General features: G+C 37.4%; 1 protein-coding gene across 1 annotated transcript; it reads left to right on the top strand.

Moving 5' to 3' along the window:
• The first annotated feature begins 3,443 nt into the window (after window positions 1–3,443).
• Window positions 3,444–6,257, top strand: LOC144451300 (neuronal pentraxin-1-like). Its single transcript, XM_078142103.1, has 2 exons — window positions 3,444–3,540; window positions 5,623–6,257. The coding sequence occupies exons 1-2, from the start codon at window positions 3,444–3,446 to the stop codon at window positions 6,255–6,257; spliced, it is 732 nt and encodes a 243-aa protein (XP_077998229.1).
• Window positions 6,258–21,143: the final 14,886 nt, after the last annotated feature.

Raw genomic sequence — 21,143 nt, 5'->3', positions numbered from 1 at the left:
TCTGGAGTTTCATTTTGCGGATCTTAACATTTTTTGACAGGAGGGGGTGAGGAGCGACAAAATTTGTTTAGCCGTAAATTGTGTACATTTCCTAACTGTAGAACAAATGGAAATTGACATACAGACAATTACAAGAGTAAAATGAGTGAATAATTAGTACTTTATATGAACTTAACTTGAAATGTTTTGCCATCATTATATATGGCTTGCTTTTATATTCTCCAACATTGTAAAAAAAAATCGACCTACCTACCCAATGTGATGGGCTAGGTTGCCCGTTGAACAACTTTTCCATTTTTTTCTGGTCTTAGGCCTAATATAGATTTTTGTGTGGTTCCGATTATGCTAAAATTTCGAATGGGGGTGGGGGTGTAAGGTAGTTAGATTTTTTTTCATGTGTGAATGTCTAGTTCACGTTTTCCATTGTTTTCAAAATGGTCTCTGTGTTGATATCTTCCTATCAGATGTACAGCTGGAAGAACAGTTTTATATTGTCTTTTGGAGTTGATGTCAGTTTCCGCAACCACTACTCTCGTGAGAATTCACAAATTTTTGCGATTTTATTACTTTTTTCTCTCTACTACGTAAAAAGCACCCTCAAAAGTAGATCCAATTTAGACATACATACATACATACATACATACATACATACATACATACATACATACATACATACATCGTTGTGCTAGGTTTGATTGAAATTGATGCATAATTACATACACATGTACGGACGTCTGGATTGCACAGTCGGACTCTTTTTGACTAAAAAACCTTTTGGTTAACACAACTCTCGAATATGTCAATGTCAAACTGATCTGAGTTAAAATAGATACTTACACGATGTGCTTGATCAACTGTTCTGTTAGCGAAAGAAAAAGCTTCTGCAGTAATGTCAGTTTGAATTAAACATTCAAGGATTAATATCAGATTACTGGCAGATTGCAAGAAATATGTGGTAGCCTTTTTGGCTACCTAAAACCGCAACAAATCTAATAACCTGCCAATAGTTGTCTCCTTTTCACCGAGGAGAAATGGCTGAATATTCTCCGTTGCTCATGGTAACACGCTGAACATTTATATTGCTGAAACAAGTTGTGTTCGTGTTTGATGATAACATCTTCTGGAAAGGAACCCCATTCTAAGTAGATTATGCTTTTCGTTCATCAAATTCTATTCTTCCGATTTGAATTTGGTAATATCTGCCTGTCGACTACAACATCTTTATTGTCTTTTTCGTATGTCATTTTCTCGTATGCATCATATATCCATATATTATTTTCATCATAATAACAACGGTGATAGCTTTATTCTGACATTTCAATCATATTGTAAACATTATCTGACAGTTAATCGACTCGTGTTTGTTTGAGTGATTGCCTGAAGAATTTCTTAATCAAGTTGCGATACCTTGAATCGAATTAATCATACATAGGGCGGATTATATGCCACTGTTGCTCTGTGAAGTGAACACAATAAGAACTGTTTTGTGAACATAACTTTGCTAATATTTTTCTTACCCATTTGGCTGAATTGGAAAATACCCCGGATGAAACTGTTGCTTAGTAATAATAGATTGGTATACACCAACAGCCAACAAATTAACATGGTCTCACTTTCTGAATAGTCAATATTTAATCAATTTCTCAATATTGAAAGTGTTTATTAGTACAGAACGGCTAGAAAATTAATTTTCCCTAACGAAGTGAAATTATCTCTGAAACATACGCAGTAAACTTCTCATCAACGTTAAGTGCTTGAATACATTTTATGCGCCGTTTTCTCTTCCAATCTCCTTTTCGAAAATATTTTATTTCAAATATTTTAGCTGGATAACTATCTCTATTGTAGAGTGAGAATTTGAATATGCATACAAGTTGTCTGGTCATAATGATAAAACACTTTTTGTATTGTTGATCCTATGGAATAGCCACGTGTTCGTAGTCATGGTGACTATCTAAATAAACGTAAGAAAACAATCAATGACAATATTAACAAATTAATTTCATATCAACATGACTGACATAATGTCAAACCTAACCAAAACATTCTACATATGTATCTAGTATCTGTTGACAAGATTTAAGTAATTATTACCAAGGTTGTCCATTTATTGCATCCACTTGGAATTCTGTTGCAGGTCAAGATATAAGTTTTTGACCAAACTTTAGATTTTAAGACCTAATTTGCATATCGCTGATGGGATTATCACTTTGTGGATACAGCTTCATCTACACATCTCTAAGATGCATCCTCATTAAATTCTTGCCCAATCTGCTCAGTAGTTTTGGAATTATAGATTTTTGACCAAGAAGACACTATTTTATATCTAATTTGCATATCACTGATGGGATCATCATATCATGAACAATTCTTAATTTAAACACCCCTAAGAATGTTCCCGTCAAATTTCAAAATGGACTGCCCAGTATTTTTTTAGTTTAAGTTTTTTGACGGTAATATACCCACCAAATATCTTGACAATTGGTCCAGCGGTTTTTGAGTTGTTTACACACACACACACACACACACACACACACACACACACACACACACACACACACACACACACACACACATATATATATATACACACACACACACACACACACACACACACATATATATATATATACACACTCGTCCACACAGACATACAGACATACAGACATTTTGACATGCCTATAGTACTACTAAATCTTATCAGTTCAGTTGTGATAAAATCGGACAGATAACCACAGGGGACAGCAAGCATGTAATTGATTGATCAATCGATCGATTTATTTCAATAATTGATTATTTCATTGAATTATTGATCAATTGATTTTTGTGGTAACTTACTTTTAGTGTGGTATTGATCAATTGACTGATTGATTTTTGTAGTGATGTAAAATGTTTTCTTTCCCTGGCTACTTTTCTCTCTTTCAGCTGTACACAATTCTCGCTTTATTGACCAGATAAAGACATCTTGTCCATTCTTAAAACACCCCTAACAGCCCTCTTTTATATTAGCTTGCACATGACTGAGTGTTTGTTCTGTGTGATAATCTCCCAGAATATAAGGCATCTGGTCCGAGCCAGGAGTAATAATTGTAAAGCGCTTTGAGCACGGAGTGGGAAAGTGCTATATAAGAACCCAACATTATTATTATTATAAGAGATAGCAAATTGTCGCGGCAACACCCCCCCCCCTCCTCCGGTTCCCATGGTAATTGTGAGATTAGGGGATGTTTAAAGTTAGATGAGAGGTGAAGAATGGACAAGATGTCTTAGTCGTCATTCCTTAAATTCTTCTAATGAATATTAACTAGGCATGTCGTATGACGTCATACCATCACAAGGAAAACCAGAAATTTCATAATTGTCTTACAATTTTACGTCATTTTTTTATCAGTCAGCTTTTTAAAAAAAATGAAAATACACAATGCAGCTGTTTAAAATGCACTATGTGCAATGAGCCTAAACTAACGGTGTACTATTTGTGGGACAGAAAACGGCATACTGTGGAGTTGCATGTCGTGATACTCAAACGCCTTCTTGGAGGTAAAATTTTCTATGGGCTCTCGAATAAATGTATTTTATTTGAGACGAAATATTTGGACTGGGTCGTTTAACGAGCCTCTGAAAAATAAATGCACCGATGATGTGATATCATAGTGCTCCTGTCGTCAAATGATAAAATCAGAAAATAAAAGCCATTGGCAAGCAAAAAACCGCAAAATTTACAACATTTTCACGTATGTCGAGCCTAGCAATTCCATTTATTTTACCCACATTACACTATTCCGCTTTGATGAGGGAGATCATAGTGTTGACCTAAGTCCCGATAATGCCTGTAGCGTTGCCATCTAGTCTTGATCTTCAGCTCTACCAATTACATTCAAACATAGGTACTACTGATTAATGCAGTATCTTTACACAAATTCACTTGGGTAGTAAAAGTAGGAAACAACGACTAATGTGGTGGCGGCAGTGGAATAACGTCCTTAACCAGTGATTCTGGAACTTGTGTCCATTTTCATATCTGGTAGCATTTAAACCAATGTTTTTGACATCAGAATAGGGGGAAGGTCATGTTTTACAGAACGGAAATTGAGAGAGGGCCACGGAACGAAATCGGTGAAGGGGCACATTTTAGAATTTAAAGTTGTGGAGTTAAAGTTGTGGCCCTTTAGACTTGACGGAACGGATCGCATATTCAAATTTGCAAAATGTCAGTTAGGATAGCGGAATAGTTTAGCGATAGCCTACAAGTAGGCTATGGTCCCGTGTGATTTATCATCTATCTATCTATCTATCTATCTATCTATCTATCTATCTATCTATCTATCTATCTATCTATCTATCTATCTGTCTGTCTGTCTGTCTGTCTGTCTGTCTGTCTGTCTGTCTGTCTGTCTGTCTGTCTGTCTGTCTGTCTGTCTGTCTGTCTGTCTGTCTGTCTGTCTGTCTGTCTGTCTGTCTGTCTGTCTGTCTGTCTGTCTGTCTGTCTGTCTGTCCGTCCGTCCGTCCGTCCGTCCGTCCGTCCGTCCGTCGGTCGGTCGGTCGGTCTATCCTTCTGTCTGTCTGTCTGTCTGTCTGTCTGTCTGTCTGTCTGTCTGTCTACTTATCTATCTACCTACATACAAATGTATGCACCTAGGGAACGAGCAGACTTTATGGCAAGGGAAGCCCGGGGGAAGCCTGAGGAGAAAATATTTTGGTCACATTTTATACGTATCCCCTCCCCCTTCTCTTTCAAAAAATGCCACCCTTCCCTCCGAAATGAACCCAAGAAATTGTGTTCTTGGTCTTCTCCGAAGGCTACAGAGATTGTTAAATGTGCAATTATACGGTACTCCCTCCTGTCAGCGTCCATACATAAAAACAAATTCCTTTACAAACAGATGTGGGCTTAATTTGCAAGCAGTGATCACACTTTCGGCTGTCTCCTACTTGGAGATACTTAGCCAGCAGGGCTTTCCTTTTCAATGTTGATTTGGGGAGGAACAACACCACCATGATCGCTAGTGGGGAGAGCGTGAACGGGAGTGTCTTCCTCCCACGATGAGCACTATTTTGAAAATAAGGACACGTAGAAGGCCATTTACAGACTTAACATTTCAAACCATACAAATTATGGAAAGCCATAGAGTACTAGAATATTTTACAAATGTATTCGGTAAATGGCCACTCCTTAGGTTTAATTTTGTTCAAATCATGAGCAACATATTTCGAGCCTCCTCCTTCAGACAATCAGAATTTTCAAACCCCCTCCCCCTTTGCACCTCAAATTATTTTCGTGCCCCCCCCCCATTTTCTTCTCAGCCCCTCGCCGTAAATTCTGCACGTTTCTCCCTACCTACCTACCCACCTACCCATCTATCTCTCTATCTGTCTATCTATCTATCTATCTATCTATCTATCTATCTATCTATCTATCTATCTATCTATCTATCTATCTATCTCCGTTGTGTCTATTTTAATAATCGTGGTAAGAAAGACACATTTTTTCGACTTGAATTTGTCTACGTAAACAAAACGTGATTTCAAACAATATTGGTATATAATTGTAGCTCTAGGGATTCCACAGACTTTGCTAACTGAACCACCGAGTAATCATACGTAATATTTAATCTATTTCAGGTACTACATCACAGGGTTATAATGCACTGAAGTTAGAAAGTCTAACAACTGATGTAGCTGTGAATACTAGTATGCCTAACCTTACAGCGATGACGATGTGTTCATGGGTGAAAGTTGGCGATGGTAGTGGGCGTTATGATACGCTTGTATCTTATTATACTGTATCCGATAATGATGAATTAGTTTTGTATGTCCTGAATTCTTTACAGTTATATGTCATAAACACTGTAATATACACATCGTTAAACGTTGCTGATGGTAGCTGGCATAGCCTGTGTGTTACATGGGATTCTATCAACGGAGATTGGGCAGTTTATGACAATGGTACAATGAGAAATAGTGACACGGGTTTTCAGTCTGGTCAGACCATAACAGGTGGTGGGACTTTGATTCTAGGACAAGGCCAGGATTCCTTAAGAGGAGGATACGACCCAAGTCGGGCTCTCATAGGAACTATAGCTTATCTACAAATTTGGTCTAGAGCTCTAAGTGCTGATGAGATTGCTGCCATTGACTGCTGTAGTCATGGTGACGTCTACACATGGAATGTCAATGACCTTGATATTAAAGGAGACGCCAGAATTGTGTATAGTGAGATATATGGTGATGACTGTCCTGATGTTTGCAGTAAGTAAATTGGATTTCGTAATAAATCAATTTATATAATCTATATAAGTGACAAAATTGTTTATTTTGTTTTAATTATCAAAGTACAGTAAATGGATATTATTAAAGTTTTTTATCTACCCACTTCTATCTAGCCCCTTTAATTATTTGACATACATTGGAAATTGTTCTACCCTCCTCCCTCATAATATGTCTGAACATGTCCAAACATGGCTATGTGTAAATTACATGAATTTGAAACAAAAGGGCGCCATGGGGACAATTGTTTTTCAGACACGATATATTTTAAAATACTAAACATGTAGATTCATGACTCATATCTAACGTTGTTTATCCATCGTAGTAAAATCAAATACCGCAGTTGACAACATGTGTATAGTTGTAGTGAATTTTCTCATGACCCTACATTTCTTTGATTCGACAAAATGATGAAATGACATTGACGCCCTCTACGGACAGATCAGAAGAAAATTATAATGCCACGCTAGTGAAAACAAAGCCGCACTCATCCTGGCTGATAAAACTCATCCACTGAACTGTAATTTCATTAAGACAAGGTCCGGCAGCAGATACTGCTCAATTCGATGTCGCACCGATAGATTCGGCAATACATTTGTGCCTTCCGCTATCAGGATGCTTAACCAAGCATGTACAAGATAGACATGTGGTGATCTAGTACAGTGTACGTAATGCCTTTAATGTTGTCTTTGTTGTGTGCATTTGCCACTTTTTGTACCTTACTTTGAATGTAATGCGGATATGTGTGTCGTTATTTTTTTGCGAGTCTGTGTAACCAAGACAAATTTCCATTGAGTTGGACAATAAATTATTATTATTATTATTATTATTATTATTATTATTATTATTATTATTATTATTATTATTATTATTAGTATTAATGTAACATACATGGCAAGACAACAAGTTCGTCTCTGGGCGAGAATTGGAATTCATTGACTTTTGATAAAAGAAATTGTTGATAGTTTAAGAAATTTTCTTCTGATTTTAATTGTCATCTGTAAGGTATCATGACTGTTGAAAGTATGATAATGGCATCATAAATATGTACACACACTTTTTTTATAACCGACCGACCTTTCCATTTTAAGGAAAAAAATAAATAGGGTCGCCTTGATATGAAAGTTTGCAACTATAACAGGTCAGACAACTATGCCACCACCACCACCACCACCACCACCACCACCACCAACACCAACAACAACATTAATAACTACACCTGATCCTACAATGACGTCACCATCACCACCAACTACACCAGCGTCACCGGTGCACCATCACCATCAACTACACCAGGTTCTATAATGACGTAATCACCAACATTAATGGTAGACCATTCGATATCCTGGGAGGGGGGGGCTTGGGTGATTGGTGGAGAGTCATTATTTTTTTCCCACCTGCTTGCCTGAGAATTATTTTTGTTCTCCTTCGCTTATGCTGGCAACTTTTTTTCTTCTTTGCTTCTTTGAGATATCCGGATTTTTTTTACGTCAATGTTGAACACCTACCTTTGTTGCCACAATTTTCTGTTTGGTTTTCGCACAGGGTAATGCAGAGAGTAAAAAGGTGCTGTTCTATCACACACAGATTTTATTTAGAAAACTACATATTTCATACATATTTGATTTCCAATATTAAATAAACATCATTGACAGTTTTTATGCCATGGTATGATGACACACTGAAAATGCAAATCCGAAACTTGATTGTGACCTCAAACATTCAGATAGACCGGTCAGTTTCTCCAGCTTGGGAGGATGGGAGGGGGAGTGTCATTTTTTTTTCCATTGGACCGACAAAAGTCACTGACCACATGAATAAAGTTCCATAACATCTGACAGTAAGCTGTAGAGGGAAGCCCTGGAGGATTTTTACTTCTAAAGGCAATGTTTAGGCTATTCACAGACACTTTCAGACAATAATTTACAAACTTTACAAGACAGCTCTAACATGTAAACAGCAACTACGTGAGGTTGAAACATTTTTGAAATAAATTTTCACAGCATCTTGACAATAAGAGGTGGAGGAAAGAACTTTGATTTGAGACTGGAACATGTCTACCTCTTATAATTATTGGGGGGGGGGGGTCTAGGGGGTCTCCCCCTAGAAACCATGGAGGTTTTTTTCACAGACACTTTCAGACAATAATTTGCAAGCTTTACAAGACAGCTCTAACATGTAAAAAGCAACTACATAAGGTTGAAACATTTTTGAAATAAAGTTTCATAGCATCTAGACAGTAAGAGGTGGAGGAAAGAACTTTGATTGGAAACTGGAACATGTCTACCTCTTATGGGGGAGGGGGGTTCTAGGGGTAGGAGGTGGAGGGAAGAACTTTGATTTGAGGCTTGGACATGGGGGTCCTAGGGGGTCTCCCCTAGAAGTTTTTGAAGTTTTTTACCAATTTTGGTGAATCTTATTGTTGGTTTAACGAATGAGTGGCCTCTGGGGTGATGGAGTCCAAGGGGTCCCCCCCCCCGGCAGATCTGCAGTTTTTTGTTTCTATTTAGGCAATTTTTAGGTTATTCATAGCCTCTGAGATATATATTGCCAAGCTTTGAAAAGCTAAAGTAAATATAACTTTTTAAATACGTTTTCCATGTTATAAAAGTGGGCTTGTAATATTGGTATAAGGGCATTGATATTGCATGTATAGTAAAGTTACTGATGTGTTAGAGTACTTTAGGAGGTCATACCTAGTGTACAATAGAAACTTGAATTTGAGTTGTAGTGTCGATACATGTAGTGTCTGAAATAGGATGTATATCACCCCTTCTGACAAATTCATACTGAAGAGACTAAAACAATATAATTTAGATTAAGTTCTTTTATAAACTATCTAATAGTATGAAGATTACGATAACAAAACCTTCAAGTTCACTTTTGCCCCAAAGTGCAAAATAAGTGAAGCACTGATTGTGAAACAGCCAAACACTTACATGGCATGTTCTGTAACTAGTGTGCCACGTAGCTATGCTACAACGACATCATCACCATAAACTACACCAGATGCTACAACGACATCATCACCATGAACTACACAAGGTCCTACAATGGCGTGATCACCACCACATACCAGATGCTACAATGACGTCATCATCACCATCATCCACACCACTGTCCAACAATTTCACAATCAAGGATGTAGAAGTGGTCAGAGTTGATACTTACCATTATAATATACCTAGTGATAATGCTGTGCCATGATTCGCTAGAATCAGTCACGTGATAGGAAAATAGACTGACTATTTCCCTAGGGAAATACTAGTAGTTCCATCAACTATTACATGGTCACGTGACCACCGCGCCTTGACAGCAGGTCAAAAGAATGATGCCGTCTGCCAACCTCAAGAGAAGAGGGCAAGATTTTCATGAGGTATATTATAAAACACATATTGCCTGGCCTATATTTGGGCAAGAGCACTCGTTTATTGCCCCCTCGTGACTGTGAGCTACCAGAATTACAAGCTATTTCCCTCGGCCTTCGGCCTCGTGAAATAGCATGTGATTCTGGTAACTCACAGTCCCTCAGGTGTAATAAACGGGTGCTATAGCCCTCATGGCCAGGCAATGTGTGTTCAATAGTTAGGGCTTGTCCTTGATAGTACCCATATTGAGTTTATTTATAAGTAATGATTGAACTCCTGTATGTATTGCTTGAGAAAGAAATGATCTTTTAATGTGATGTACAACCTGATATGTTATCATTATTTTATGGTGCCGTGGTAAACAGAGTTTTTAGTTAGGCGTAAAAAAATTGTGTGGTTCCGATTACATTCAATTTTAAAATAGCTGGGATGGGTAGATTTTTTGTTTTATTTTATTATGCTTCTTTTCATGTGTGAGTGTCTAGTTAAGGTTTTCCATTGTTTTCCAAATGGTCTCTGTGTTGTTTATTTCTTCTTATAAGATGTAAAGCCATTACAGATTGGATAAGTTGATGTAAGTTTCCGCACCCACTATTTCTTGCGAGACTTCACTATTTTCGCGATTTTATTATTATTTTTCTCGAATACGTAAAAATAGTTTAGAGTTGTCGTGAAAAACTAGGTGGGATCGGGTAACGGAACCAAACAACTGTTTTTCTTTGGCCTTAATTTATTGATTACTTGGGTGGGAATATTCCGAAACAAGAGACAGAGAGATTATATGAAGTTGTTAGAAAGGCAGGGTGGTGATCGGTAGAAATCAGCGGACGGTAGACTCTACCATGAACGACTTGAAGACAATCGCTTACGCGCCGCGATACTGACATACGAGACATACCCACTTAGTACAGGAAATAGACAATAGACGAATTGACAGAAGTGATAGGCTGATGATGTCGTCTGCTCACACTAACCGTTATATTAAACTCTTTTATTCCCCAAGCTTTCACACTTTTAAACATTTAGAACAACATGAGTCTTTTGACGTTGTTTTTCTCTTCTCTTTTCTTTTCACACTCTAAATTGAACTGTACATTTTATTTAAAGTCACAGTTTTTTTCCTTCGTTTTACAAATAGTTTACCATTGAAGACGTTTATGTATTATTTACCGTATTTTACTATGTAATTTACTGTGTTTTGTCCATTGCTATATTACATATAGTTTACCTTGGATGACTTTATGTATTATTTACCGTATTTTACTATGTAATTTACTGTGTTTTGTCCATTGCTATATACAAATAGTTTACCTTTGATGACGTTTATGTATTATTTACCGTATTTTACTATGTAATTTACTGTGTTTTGTCCATTGCTATATTACATATAGTTTACCATTGATGACGTTTATGTATTATTTACCGTATTTTACTATGTAATTTACTGTGTTTTGTCCATTGCTATATTACATATAGTTCACCATTGATGATTTTATGTATTATTTGCCGTATTTTACTATGTAATTTACTGTGTTTTGTCCATTGCTATATTACAAATAGTTTACCATTGATGACGTTTATGTATTATTTACCGTATTTTACTATGTAATTTACTGTGTTTTGTCCATTGCTATATTACATATAGTTCACCATTGATGACTTTATGTATTGTTTACCGTATTTTACTATGTAATTTACTGTGTTTTGTCCATTGCTATATTACAAATAGTTTACCATTGATGACTTTATGTATTATTTGCCGTATTTTACTATGTAATTTACTGTGTTTTGTCCATTGCTATATTACAAATAGTTTACCATTGATGACGTTTATGTATTATTTACCGTATTTTACTATGTAATTTACTGTGTTTTGTCCATTGCTATATTACATATAGTTCACCATTGATGATTTTATGTATTATTTACCGTATTTTACTATGTAATTTACTGTGTTTGTTTTTGTTTGTTTATTTTGTATTGTGTTATTGTTTATTGAGGTTTTTTTTTATATCTGTTCGATATTGCTGTACATAGGTATGATTATATTTAAATACATGTCATTTTTTTAGAATCGATAATGGTAACTCAGCAAAATATAAGCAAAGAAGTACTTTCACAACTGGTGGCTATAGAACCAGGCAATGCTACTAAAGCTGTCTCAAATGAACAGGTATGAACTCAGTTATATGTAACAACAGTGCATATTAATCTGATATGGTTTCCATAGTGACATCATCCATGCATACTAACTATATAAGCAATAAAACACCCTACTAGGCCCTGGGGATGGTATACCTTGAGATTGCGATCAGTGAACGAAATATATGCACGAGTGATAGCGTGCATATATTGAGTTCACTAGTCAAAACCGACTGATACTCCATTCCCAGGGGGGTGGTTTATCGCTATTGGATTATACCAGTATATTGAAAAAAACCCGGAAACAAGATAAGAATAACCTTTTATGCCCACCCCACCTGCTTTCAAGACATCTGACCTGACACGTATCACCTCTGAACTCTGTACATGTGTCGTGCAGTGACTGGGTTTCAATTTATTTTATCTGTTACGCGATCATTTCTAATTCTAGGGATAATCTGTATATTGATCGGCCCATTAGAAAAGTACATTTATGACTAAACCACCTTTTTGGCTCACGGTATTACTTGAAATGGTTTGTATATGGCATGCTTCGCGCCCTGCTTCGTGACTCGATGGAGTGTGATTGACATTGAATTACTTCGTAGACTTTCTGGTTTGGTAATCTCCAAATCGAATTAACGACTGCTACCCTAGGAAAAGATCCCAGACAAATGTCTATTTTGCCTAAGGGAGATGACCTGAGGGAGGGGTCACTCAAAAATGCTAAGCTAGAAGGGAGGATACTCAAAAACTGGGGAGTGAAAGGGGGCTGCTTACATTTTGTGCTAACACTGAAGCACAGAACACACCTATATATACACGATTATGCAAGTTATTTATTAACACAGTGTTTTTTCTGGTAGATTTTTTCAGTGCATATTGCATATACATAGCCATTATGAAAATGCTTACACATTCGACATATGGGGGGGTGGGGTCAATCAAAACATTCAAGCCAGGCAGGGGGGTTTACTTACATTTTCTGGCCTTTCAAAACAATTCCTCTGAACCCCCCCCCCCCCCGACATAAATAATGTTGGCTCCCTAATGGAGTGCACAGGCTATACAGCCCAAAATGACATGCAGAAGTACCAAGATTCAAAATGGTTGAACCAACTCTAAACCTCCTCCTACTATCTGAAAACTATTTCCAATATGTTACATTCACCTGTATGAAGTTTTAAACTAAGATACGTAGGTACGTAGATGATGTATCAAGTTACCAACTTACTAAGGGGACATGTACATGGGTACCTATAATTACCGTACCTAATTAGCATAATTTTCGTGTACCCCTATATTCGTGTGGGCTACATAGCCTAGCTACCATTCATGGTAAGTCGGTCAGTGTAAGCGCTTTTACTAGCATCATTTTTATGACAGGACACATACACCTATCGATCAGTGTAACCTCTTTTACTAGCATCAATTTTATGATAGGACACGTACACCTGTCGGTCAGTGTAACCTCTTTTACTAGCATCAATTTTATGATAGGACACGTACACCTGTCGGTCAGTGTAACCTCTTTTACTGGCATCAATTTTGTGATAGGACACGTACACCTGTCGGTCAGTGTAAGTTCTTTTACTAGCATCAATTTTATGATAGGACACGTACACCTGTCGGTCAGTGTAAGTTCTTTTACTAGCATCAATTTTATGATAGGACACGTACACCTGTCGGTCAGTGTAAGTTCTTTTACTAGCATCAATTTTATGATAGGACACGTACACCTGTCGGTCAGTGTAACCTCTTTTACTGGCATCAATTTTGTGATAGGACACGTACACCTGTCGGTCAGTGTAACCTCTTTTACTAGCATCAATTTTATGATAGGACACGTACACCTGTCGGTCAGTGTAACCTCTTTTACTAGCATCAATTTTATGATAGGACACGTACACCTGTCGGTCAGTGTAACCTCTTTTACTAGCATCAATTTTATGATAGGACACGTACTCCTGTCAGTCAGTGTAACCTCTTTTACTAGCATCAATTTTATGATAGGACACGTACACCTGTCGGTCAGTGTAAGTTCTTTTACCATTATCAATTTTATGATAGGACACGTACACCTGTCGGTCAGTGTAACCTCTTTTACCATTATCAATTTTATGATAGGACACGTACACCTGTCGGTCAGTGTAAGTTCTTTTACTAGCATCAATTTTATGACAGGACACGTACACCTGTCGGTCAGTGTAACCTCTTCTACTAGTATCATTTTTATGAAAGGACACGTACACCTGTTTCCACTCCAACCGAGTCGAGAACCATGCATACCTTGACTTCAGTAGGCAATGATTTGTACAAATACGCGATACACAAAACATGCAACTCGGCTGCTTTCAAAAATCCCTTCATAATTTCCCATAAACTATTCTGTCCTATTGAGAAACAATTCACAGAGTTCACTATCACTGTACCGTAGACTACAACATTCGGATCGGAGCAGACGACATAAACTGAACTCCCAGTAGTATTTGTAAATATGAAAACTTGGGGACATGTCAACTGTTCACTTCAGCCAACTTATCACTCATTTTAAACGTGAGTTTGATGCCTAGACAGATCTCTCATCTATGCACCACAACAGACAGGCGAATGGAACTAGAATTTGATATCACCAAAAATAAATAGACTCATTATAAGTTTGACAGCCTCTTATATTACCCCATAAAATGGATATATGTTCCAAAGAAGTAACACGTGATTTGTAGGTTAGTAATTCATATCCAGAGAAGCTGTAGTGATAGGCTATCGATATTGGTGTCAACAATCAACCAACCAATCAAAAACTTTCAGTTGGCAGCCCTTTGAGTTTTTTTTTAAAAGAGCATTTTTTCTCAACTTGCCAACATTTACAGGGATTACCACTGTTTTGTAAAAGTAACTCCTTTTGTTAATGTTATAAAGTAAATTATGAATATTAATATATCTTAACAAATACAAAATGTCATGACATATGGATTACAGTATTCGTTATGTCATCACTGAGGGTTTCCCAAAAGACTCGTGTAGAAAATCCTGAATAAATTTCAAGTGCAGTGCAACTTTATTTTTTTACAAGATTTCATGATCGAAAAAACAGTAAGTTACTGAGGTACTATTTTATCATCCAGCAAAGTTATTACGTAAGTTGATGGCAGTAATCAATACACGTGTATTACGCGAACAAATAAAGCCTGACTAAACTTTTCCTTCACTTTTGAACGAATGAAAAAAATGTATTATCCAGAAGACATAACAATTCGGAACTCTGTCATTTTGTAATTTTCAGCTCAAAGAGAAAATGAATGACTTGTACAATATCACAGAGAATCTCCAAGGATTGAATGTAACTTTGGAAGAGAGCAAAGAGATAGCTCAAGGTAAGATGAAAAGAGAACCATTTATTCGATTGAAACCTCGTGTTGTTAGTTTGTAATGTGTCAATATCCCTAATGACAATAAACATGTGATAAAATATATGCATCGCCACATCTCGTGTAGTCAGATAGCTTGATGTACAGTTTTAATTATTATCATCCTGCGATAGCAAATCTGTACTATTGGAAATACCCAATAGCATATTTCAAAAAGCTTTACAGAAATTCGAATAAAAAAAAGAAATGAATAAATTAGTGCAACTAATTGTATATGAAATCTTAGTAATGGTCTAGATTATTGATTTTTCACAAAAAGTAAAAGCCTTTACTCCTTCCTGTTAGATCTCCAAAAGGCCTTCGATACGGTACATCATGATATACTATTAACTAAACTTAAATATTTAGGGATAAATGAACTATCAGTAAAGTGGTTCAAATCGTATCTAACTGGTAGGTCACAAGTCGTTGATGTCCATGGTGTTCATTCTGGATCTAAAGAAATTGCATGTGGGGTCCCCCAAGGCTCCATTCTCGGGCCTCTTCTGTTTCTGATATATGTAAATGATATGAAGGCTGCAGTTAAGTGCAAACTTATGCTGTATGCTGACGACTCAGCATTGTTGGTATCAGGGAAGGATATGTCAGAGATAGAGGAGACCCTGAGTATGGAGTTGACATCCGTTAGTGAATGGTTAACAGACAATAAGCTATATTTACATCTGGGTAAAACTGAGTCTATTTTATTTGCCTCCAAGAAACGTTTGCATACAACAAATAAAGTAAATGTGCGTTGTAACGGGAATGAGATTGAATCTAAGGCGAGTGTGTCATACTTGGGGGTTTCATTGGATCAGTCTTTATCTGGTGAGATTATAGCTTCTAGCGTGCTATCAAAATGCGCAAACAAACTTAAATTTTTATACCGTAATACTCGATCTTTTAATCTGAAAACAAAGAAATTACTTGTCTCGGCTTTGATTCAGTGTCATTTCGACTATGCCTGTTCATCATGGTACAGTGGTCTCACAAAGAAGTTGAAGGGTAGACTACAAGTTCTGCAAAATAACATCATAAGATACATACTTAGTGCTGCTCCTAGAACACACATTGGATATAATCAATTTAAACTTGTAGGCATATTTCCTGTAGAATTGAGGGTTGAGCAATTAAAACTCAATCATATGCTCAACATCATAAATCATTGTGCTCCTGAGTACTTAAATTGCAATATAGAAATGGTCCGTAATCGGCACAGTTATAGAACAAGAGCGAGTGAACTGTCATGTGTAGTTCCAAGAGTCAGTGGTATGGGTAAGAGTTCATTCACCTACACAGGCATTGGTCTTTGGAATAGTCTCCCACTCTCAGTGAAACAATCTCATACAAAACATAGTTTTAAAAACCATGTCAAATCTTTTTTATGGAACAAATTAGAGGTTAAAGAACATAATATTTTGTAACTTTTAGTCCTTCCTTTTTAAATTGAGGGTGTAGTCTGTGTATTTTATAATTTTTTTGTGCTCTGTCATTTAAATTTTTTATATTTTGTTTGTTTGTTTGTTTGTTTGTTTGTTTGTTTGTTGTTGTAACATTATTGCCATGGCGTTTTGAATACCTCTATGAGGACCACATTGGAAATAAGTGTTTTTAAAAATACTTTTATGTGTTATCCTCGGTGATTTTTTATCCTTGTATTTTAATATATACTTGTATAAACTTTTACCCAAATAAAATCATATCATCATATCATTTCCTAATTAATTAAAACTAACCATATCTACAACTAGGTCTTGTGATTCCGTTTTCAATCTTAATATGCATATGTTTTGCAGGATTTAAATTTGTCATCAGTTTGAACATTATATACTATCACTAATCAGTAGTTGTTTTGGGCTGACTTACATCCAAATGTGTAAAATAATCCACTCTCATAACAATTACAGAACATAAAATTGTTTTGAAATTTTTTGAAAGTTTAAGAATATAAACTTGCAAGTTGCTAATTAAGAAATCGTTCACAGCTCTAGTGTCGATTGTTGATAATGTGATGGAGAGTACTTTAACCATAATGAAGTCATCACCGGAAAACGAAACTCTAAGTCCTGAGAACGCCAGAGATTTAACCGAGAAAACCATGAACATCCTGGAGAAGACAGCTGATTTTGTTCTGAACAACATGGAACCTGATAATCGCCCTGTAGTTATCAACATGTCACTGTGCATTTTCCGATTGGGAGAATAGTTTTCTGTTGTCTTTTTAAGTTGATGTTAATTTCCGCACCCACTATTTCTTGCGAGACTTCACGATTTTCGCGATTTTATTATTATTTTTCTCGAATACACAGAAAACAGTTTAGGGTCTGAGTGAAAACCTAGATGGGGTCGGGTAACCGGAACCAAACAACTATTTTTATTTGGCCTTACTTTATTATTTGCTTGGGTCGGAATATTCCGAAACAAGAGACAAAGAGAGATTAAATGAAGGGGAAAGGCAAGGTGGTGTTCGGTAGAAATCAGCGGACGGGTGGACTCAGTCTACCACGAGCGACTTGAAGACAATCTTACGCACTGCTATACTGACAGACGAGACATACCCACTTAGTACAGGAAATAGACAATGGACGAATTGACAGAAGTGATATGCTGATGTTATCGTCTGCTCACACTAACCGTTATATTAACTCTTTTATTCCACAAGCTATCACAATTTTAAACAGAAATTTTAATAGAACAACTTGAGTAATTTTAACGTTGTTTTTTTTCTTTTCTTTTCTTTTCTTTTCACATTCTAAATTGAACTGTACATTTTATTTAAAGTCATTTACCATTGATGACGTTTATGTACTATTTACCGTATTTTACTATGTAATTTACTGTGTTTTGTCCATTGCTATATTACAAATAGTTTACCTTGGATGACTTTATGTATTATTTACCGTATTTTACTATGTAATTTACTGTGTTTTGTCCATTGCTATATTACAAATAGTTTACCTTGGATGACTTTATGTATTATTTACCGTATTTTACTATGTAATTTACTGTGTTTTGTCCATTGCTATATTACATATAGTTTACCATTGATGACGTTTATGTATTATTTACCGTATTTTACTATGTAATTTACTGTGTTTTGTCCATTGCTATATTTCAAATAGTTTACCTTTGATGACGTTTTTGTATTATTTACCGTATTTTACTATGTGATATACTGTGTTTTGTCCATTGCTATATTACATATAGTTTACCTTTGATGACTTTATGTATTATTTACCGTATTTTACTATGTGATATACTGTGTTTGTTTGTTTGTTTGTTTATTTTATTCTATTTGAGTTATGGTTTATTGAGTTTCTTTGTTTTTGTATATGTTTGTGGCAGGCATTTAAATTTCCTCTAAAGGGACCTAATAAAGTACAATTTTTAAATCTTATCTAGGTCCTACAATGACGTCATCACCACCATTAACTACATCAGGTCCTACAACGATGTCACCACCAACATTAACACCAGGTCCTACAATGACATCATCACCACCATTAACTACACCAGGTCCTACAATGACGTCATCAGCACCATTAACACCAGGTCCTACAATGCCGTCATCAGCACCATTAACACCAGGTCCTACAATGACATCATCACCACCACCACCATCAACACCAGGTCCTACAATGACGTCATCGCCACCACCACCATCAACACCAGGTCCTACAATGACATCATCACCACCATTAACACCAGGTCCTACAATGACGTCATCAGCACCATTAACACCAGGTCCTACAATGCCGTCATCAGCACCATTAACACCAGGTCCTACAATGACATCATCACCACCACCACCATCAACACCAGGTCCTACAATGACGTCATCGCCACCATTAACACCAGGTCCTACATATACATCATCACCACCATCAACTACACCAGGTCCTACAATGACGTCATCACCACCATCAACTACACCAGGTCCTACATATACATCATCACCACCATCAACTACACCAGGTCCTACAATGACATCATCACCACCATTAACTACACCAGGTCCTGCAATGATATCATCACCACCATTAACACCAGGTCCTACAATGACGTCATCGCCACCATTAACACCAGGTCCTACATATACATCATCACCACCATCAACTACACCAGGTCCTACAATGACGTCATCACCACCATTAACTACACCAGGTCCTACAATGACGTCATCGCCACCATTAACACCAGGTCCTACATATACATCATCACCACCATCAACTACACCAGGTCCTACAATGACGTCATCACCACCATCAACTACACCAGGTCCTACAATGACATCATCACCACCATTAACTACACCAGGTCCTACAATGACATCATCACCACCATCAACTACACCAGGTCCTACAATGACGTCATCACCACCATTAACTACACCAGGTCCTACATATACATCATCACCACCATCAACTACACCAGGTCCTACATATACATCATCACCACCATCAACTACACCAGGTCCTACAATGACATCATCACCACCATTAACTACACCAGGTCCTACAATGACATCATCACCACCATTAACACCAGGTCCTACAATGACGTCATCAGCACCATTAACACCAGGTCCTACAATGACATCATCACCACCATTAACACCAGGTCCTACAATGACGTCATCAGCACCATCAACACCAGGTCCTACAATGATGTCATCACCACCATTAACTACACCAGGTCCTACAATGACATCATCACCACCATTAACTACACCAGGTCCTACAATGACATCATCACCACCATTAACACCAGGTCCTACAATGACGTCATCAGCACCATTAACACCAGGTCCTACAATGCCGTCATCAGCACCATTAACACCAGGTCCTACAATGACATCATCACCACCACCACCATCAACACCAGGTCCTACAATGACGTCATCGCCACCACCACCATCAACACCAGGTCCTACAATGACATCATCACCACCATTAACACCAGGTCCTACAATGACGTCATCAGCACCATTAACACCAGGTCCTACAATGCCGTCATCAGCACCATTAACACCAGGTCCTACAATGACATCATCACCACCACCACCATCAACACCAGGTCCTACAATGACGTCATCGCCACCATTAACACCAAGTCCTACATATACATCATCACCACCATCAACTACACCAGGTCCTACAATGACGTCATCACCACCATTAACTACACCAGGTCCTACAGTGACATCATCACCACCATCAACTACACCAGGTCCTGCAATGATATCATCACCACCATCAACTACACCAGGTCCTACAGTAACATCATCGCCACCATTAATTACACCAGGTCCTACAATGATATCATCACCACCATCAACTACACCAGGTCCTACATATACATCATCACCACCATCAACTACACCAGGTCCTATAGTGACGTCATCACAGCCATCAACTACACCAGGTCCTACAATGACATCATCACCACCATTAACTACACCAGGTCCTACAATGATGTCATCACCACCATCAACTACACCAGGTCCTACAATGACGTCATCACCATCATTAACTACACCAGGTCCTACAATGACATCATCACCATTAACTACACCAGGTCCTACAATGACATCATCACCACCACCACCATCAACACCAGGTCCTACAATGACATCATCACCACCATTAACACCAGGTCCTACAGTGACATCATCACCACTATCAACTACACCAGGTCCTACAATGACGTCATCACCATCATTAACTACACCAGGTCCTACAATGACATCATCAGCACCATCAACACCAGGTCCTACAATGACGTCATCACCACCATCAACACCAGGTCCTACAATGACATCATCACCACCACCACCACCATCAACACCAGGTCCTACAATGACATCATCACCACCATCAACACCAGGTCCTACAATGACGTCATCACCACCATCAACACCAGGTCCTACATATACATCATCACCACCATCAACTAC

Source organism: Glandiceps talaboti, chromosome 21 (assembly GCF_964340395.1).
Source record: "Glandiceps talaboti chromosome 21, keGlaTala1.1, whole genome shotgun sequence".
In the NCBI taxonomy this organism is placed as follows: domain Eukaryota; kingdom Metazoa; phylum Hemichordata; class Enteropneusta; family Spengelidae; genus Glandiceps; species Glandiceps talaboti.
The sequence above is the reverse complement of the archived record's forward strand: the minus strand, read 5'-3'. Positions and strand labels throughout refer to the sequence as shown.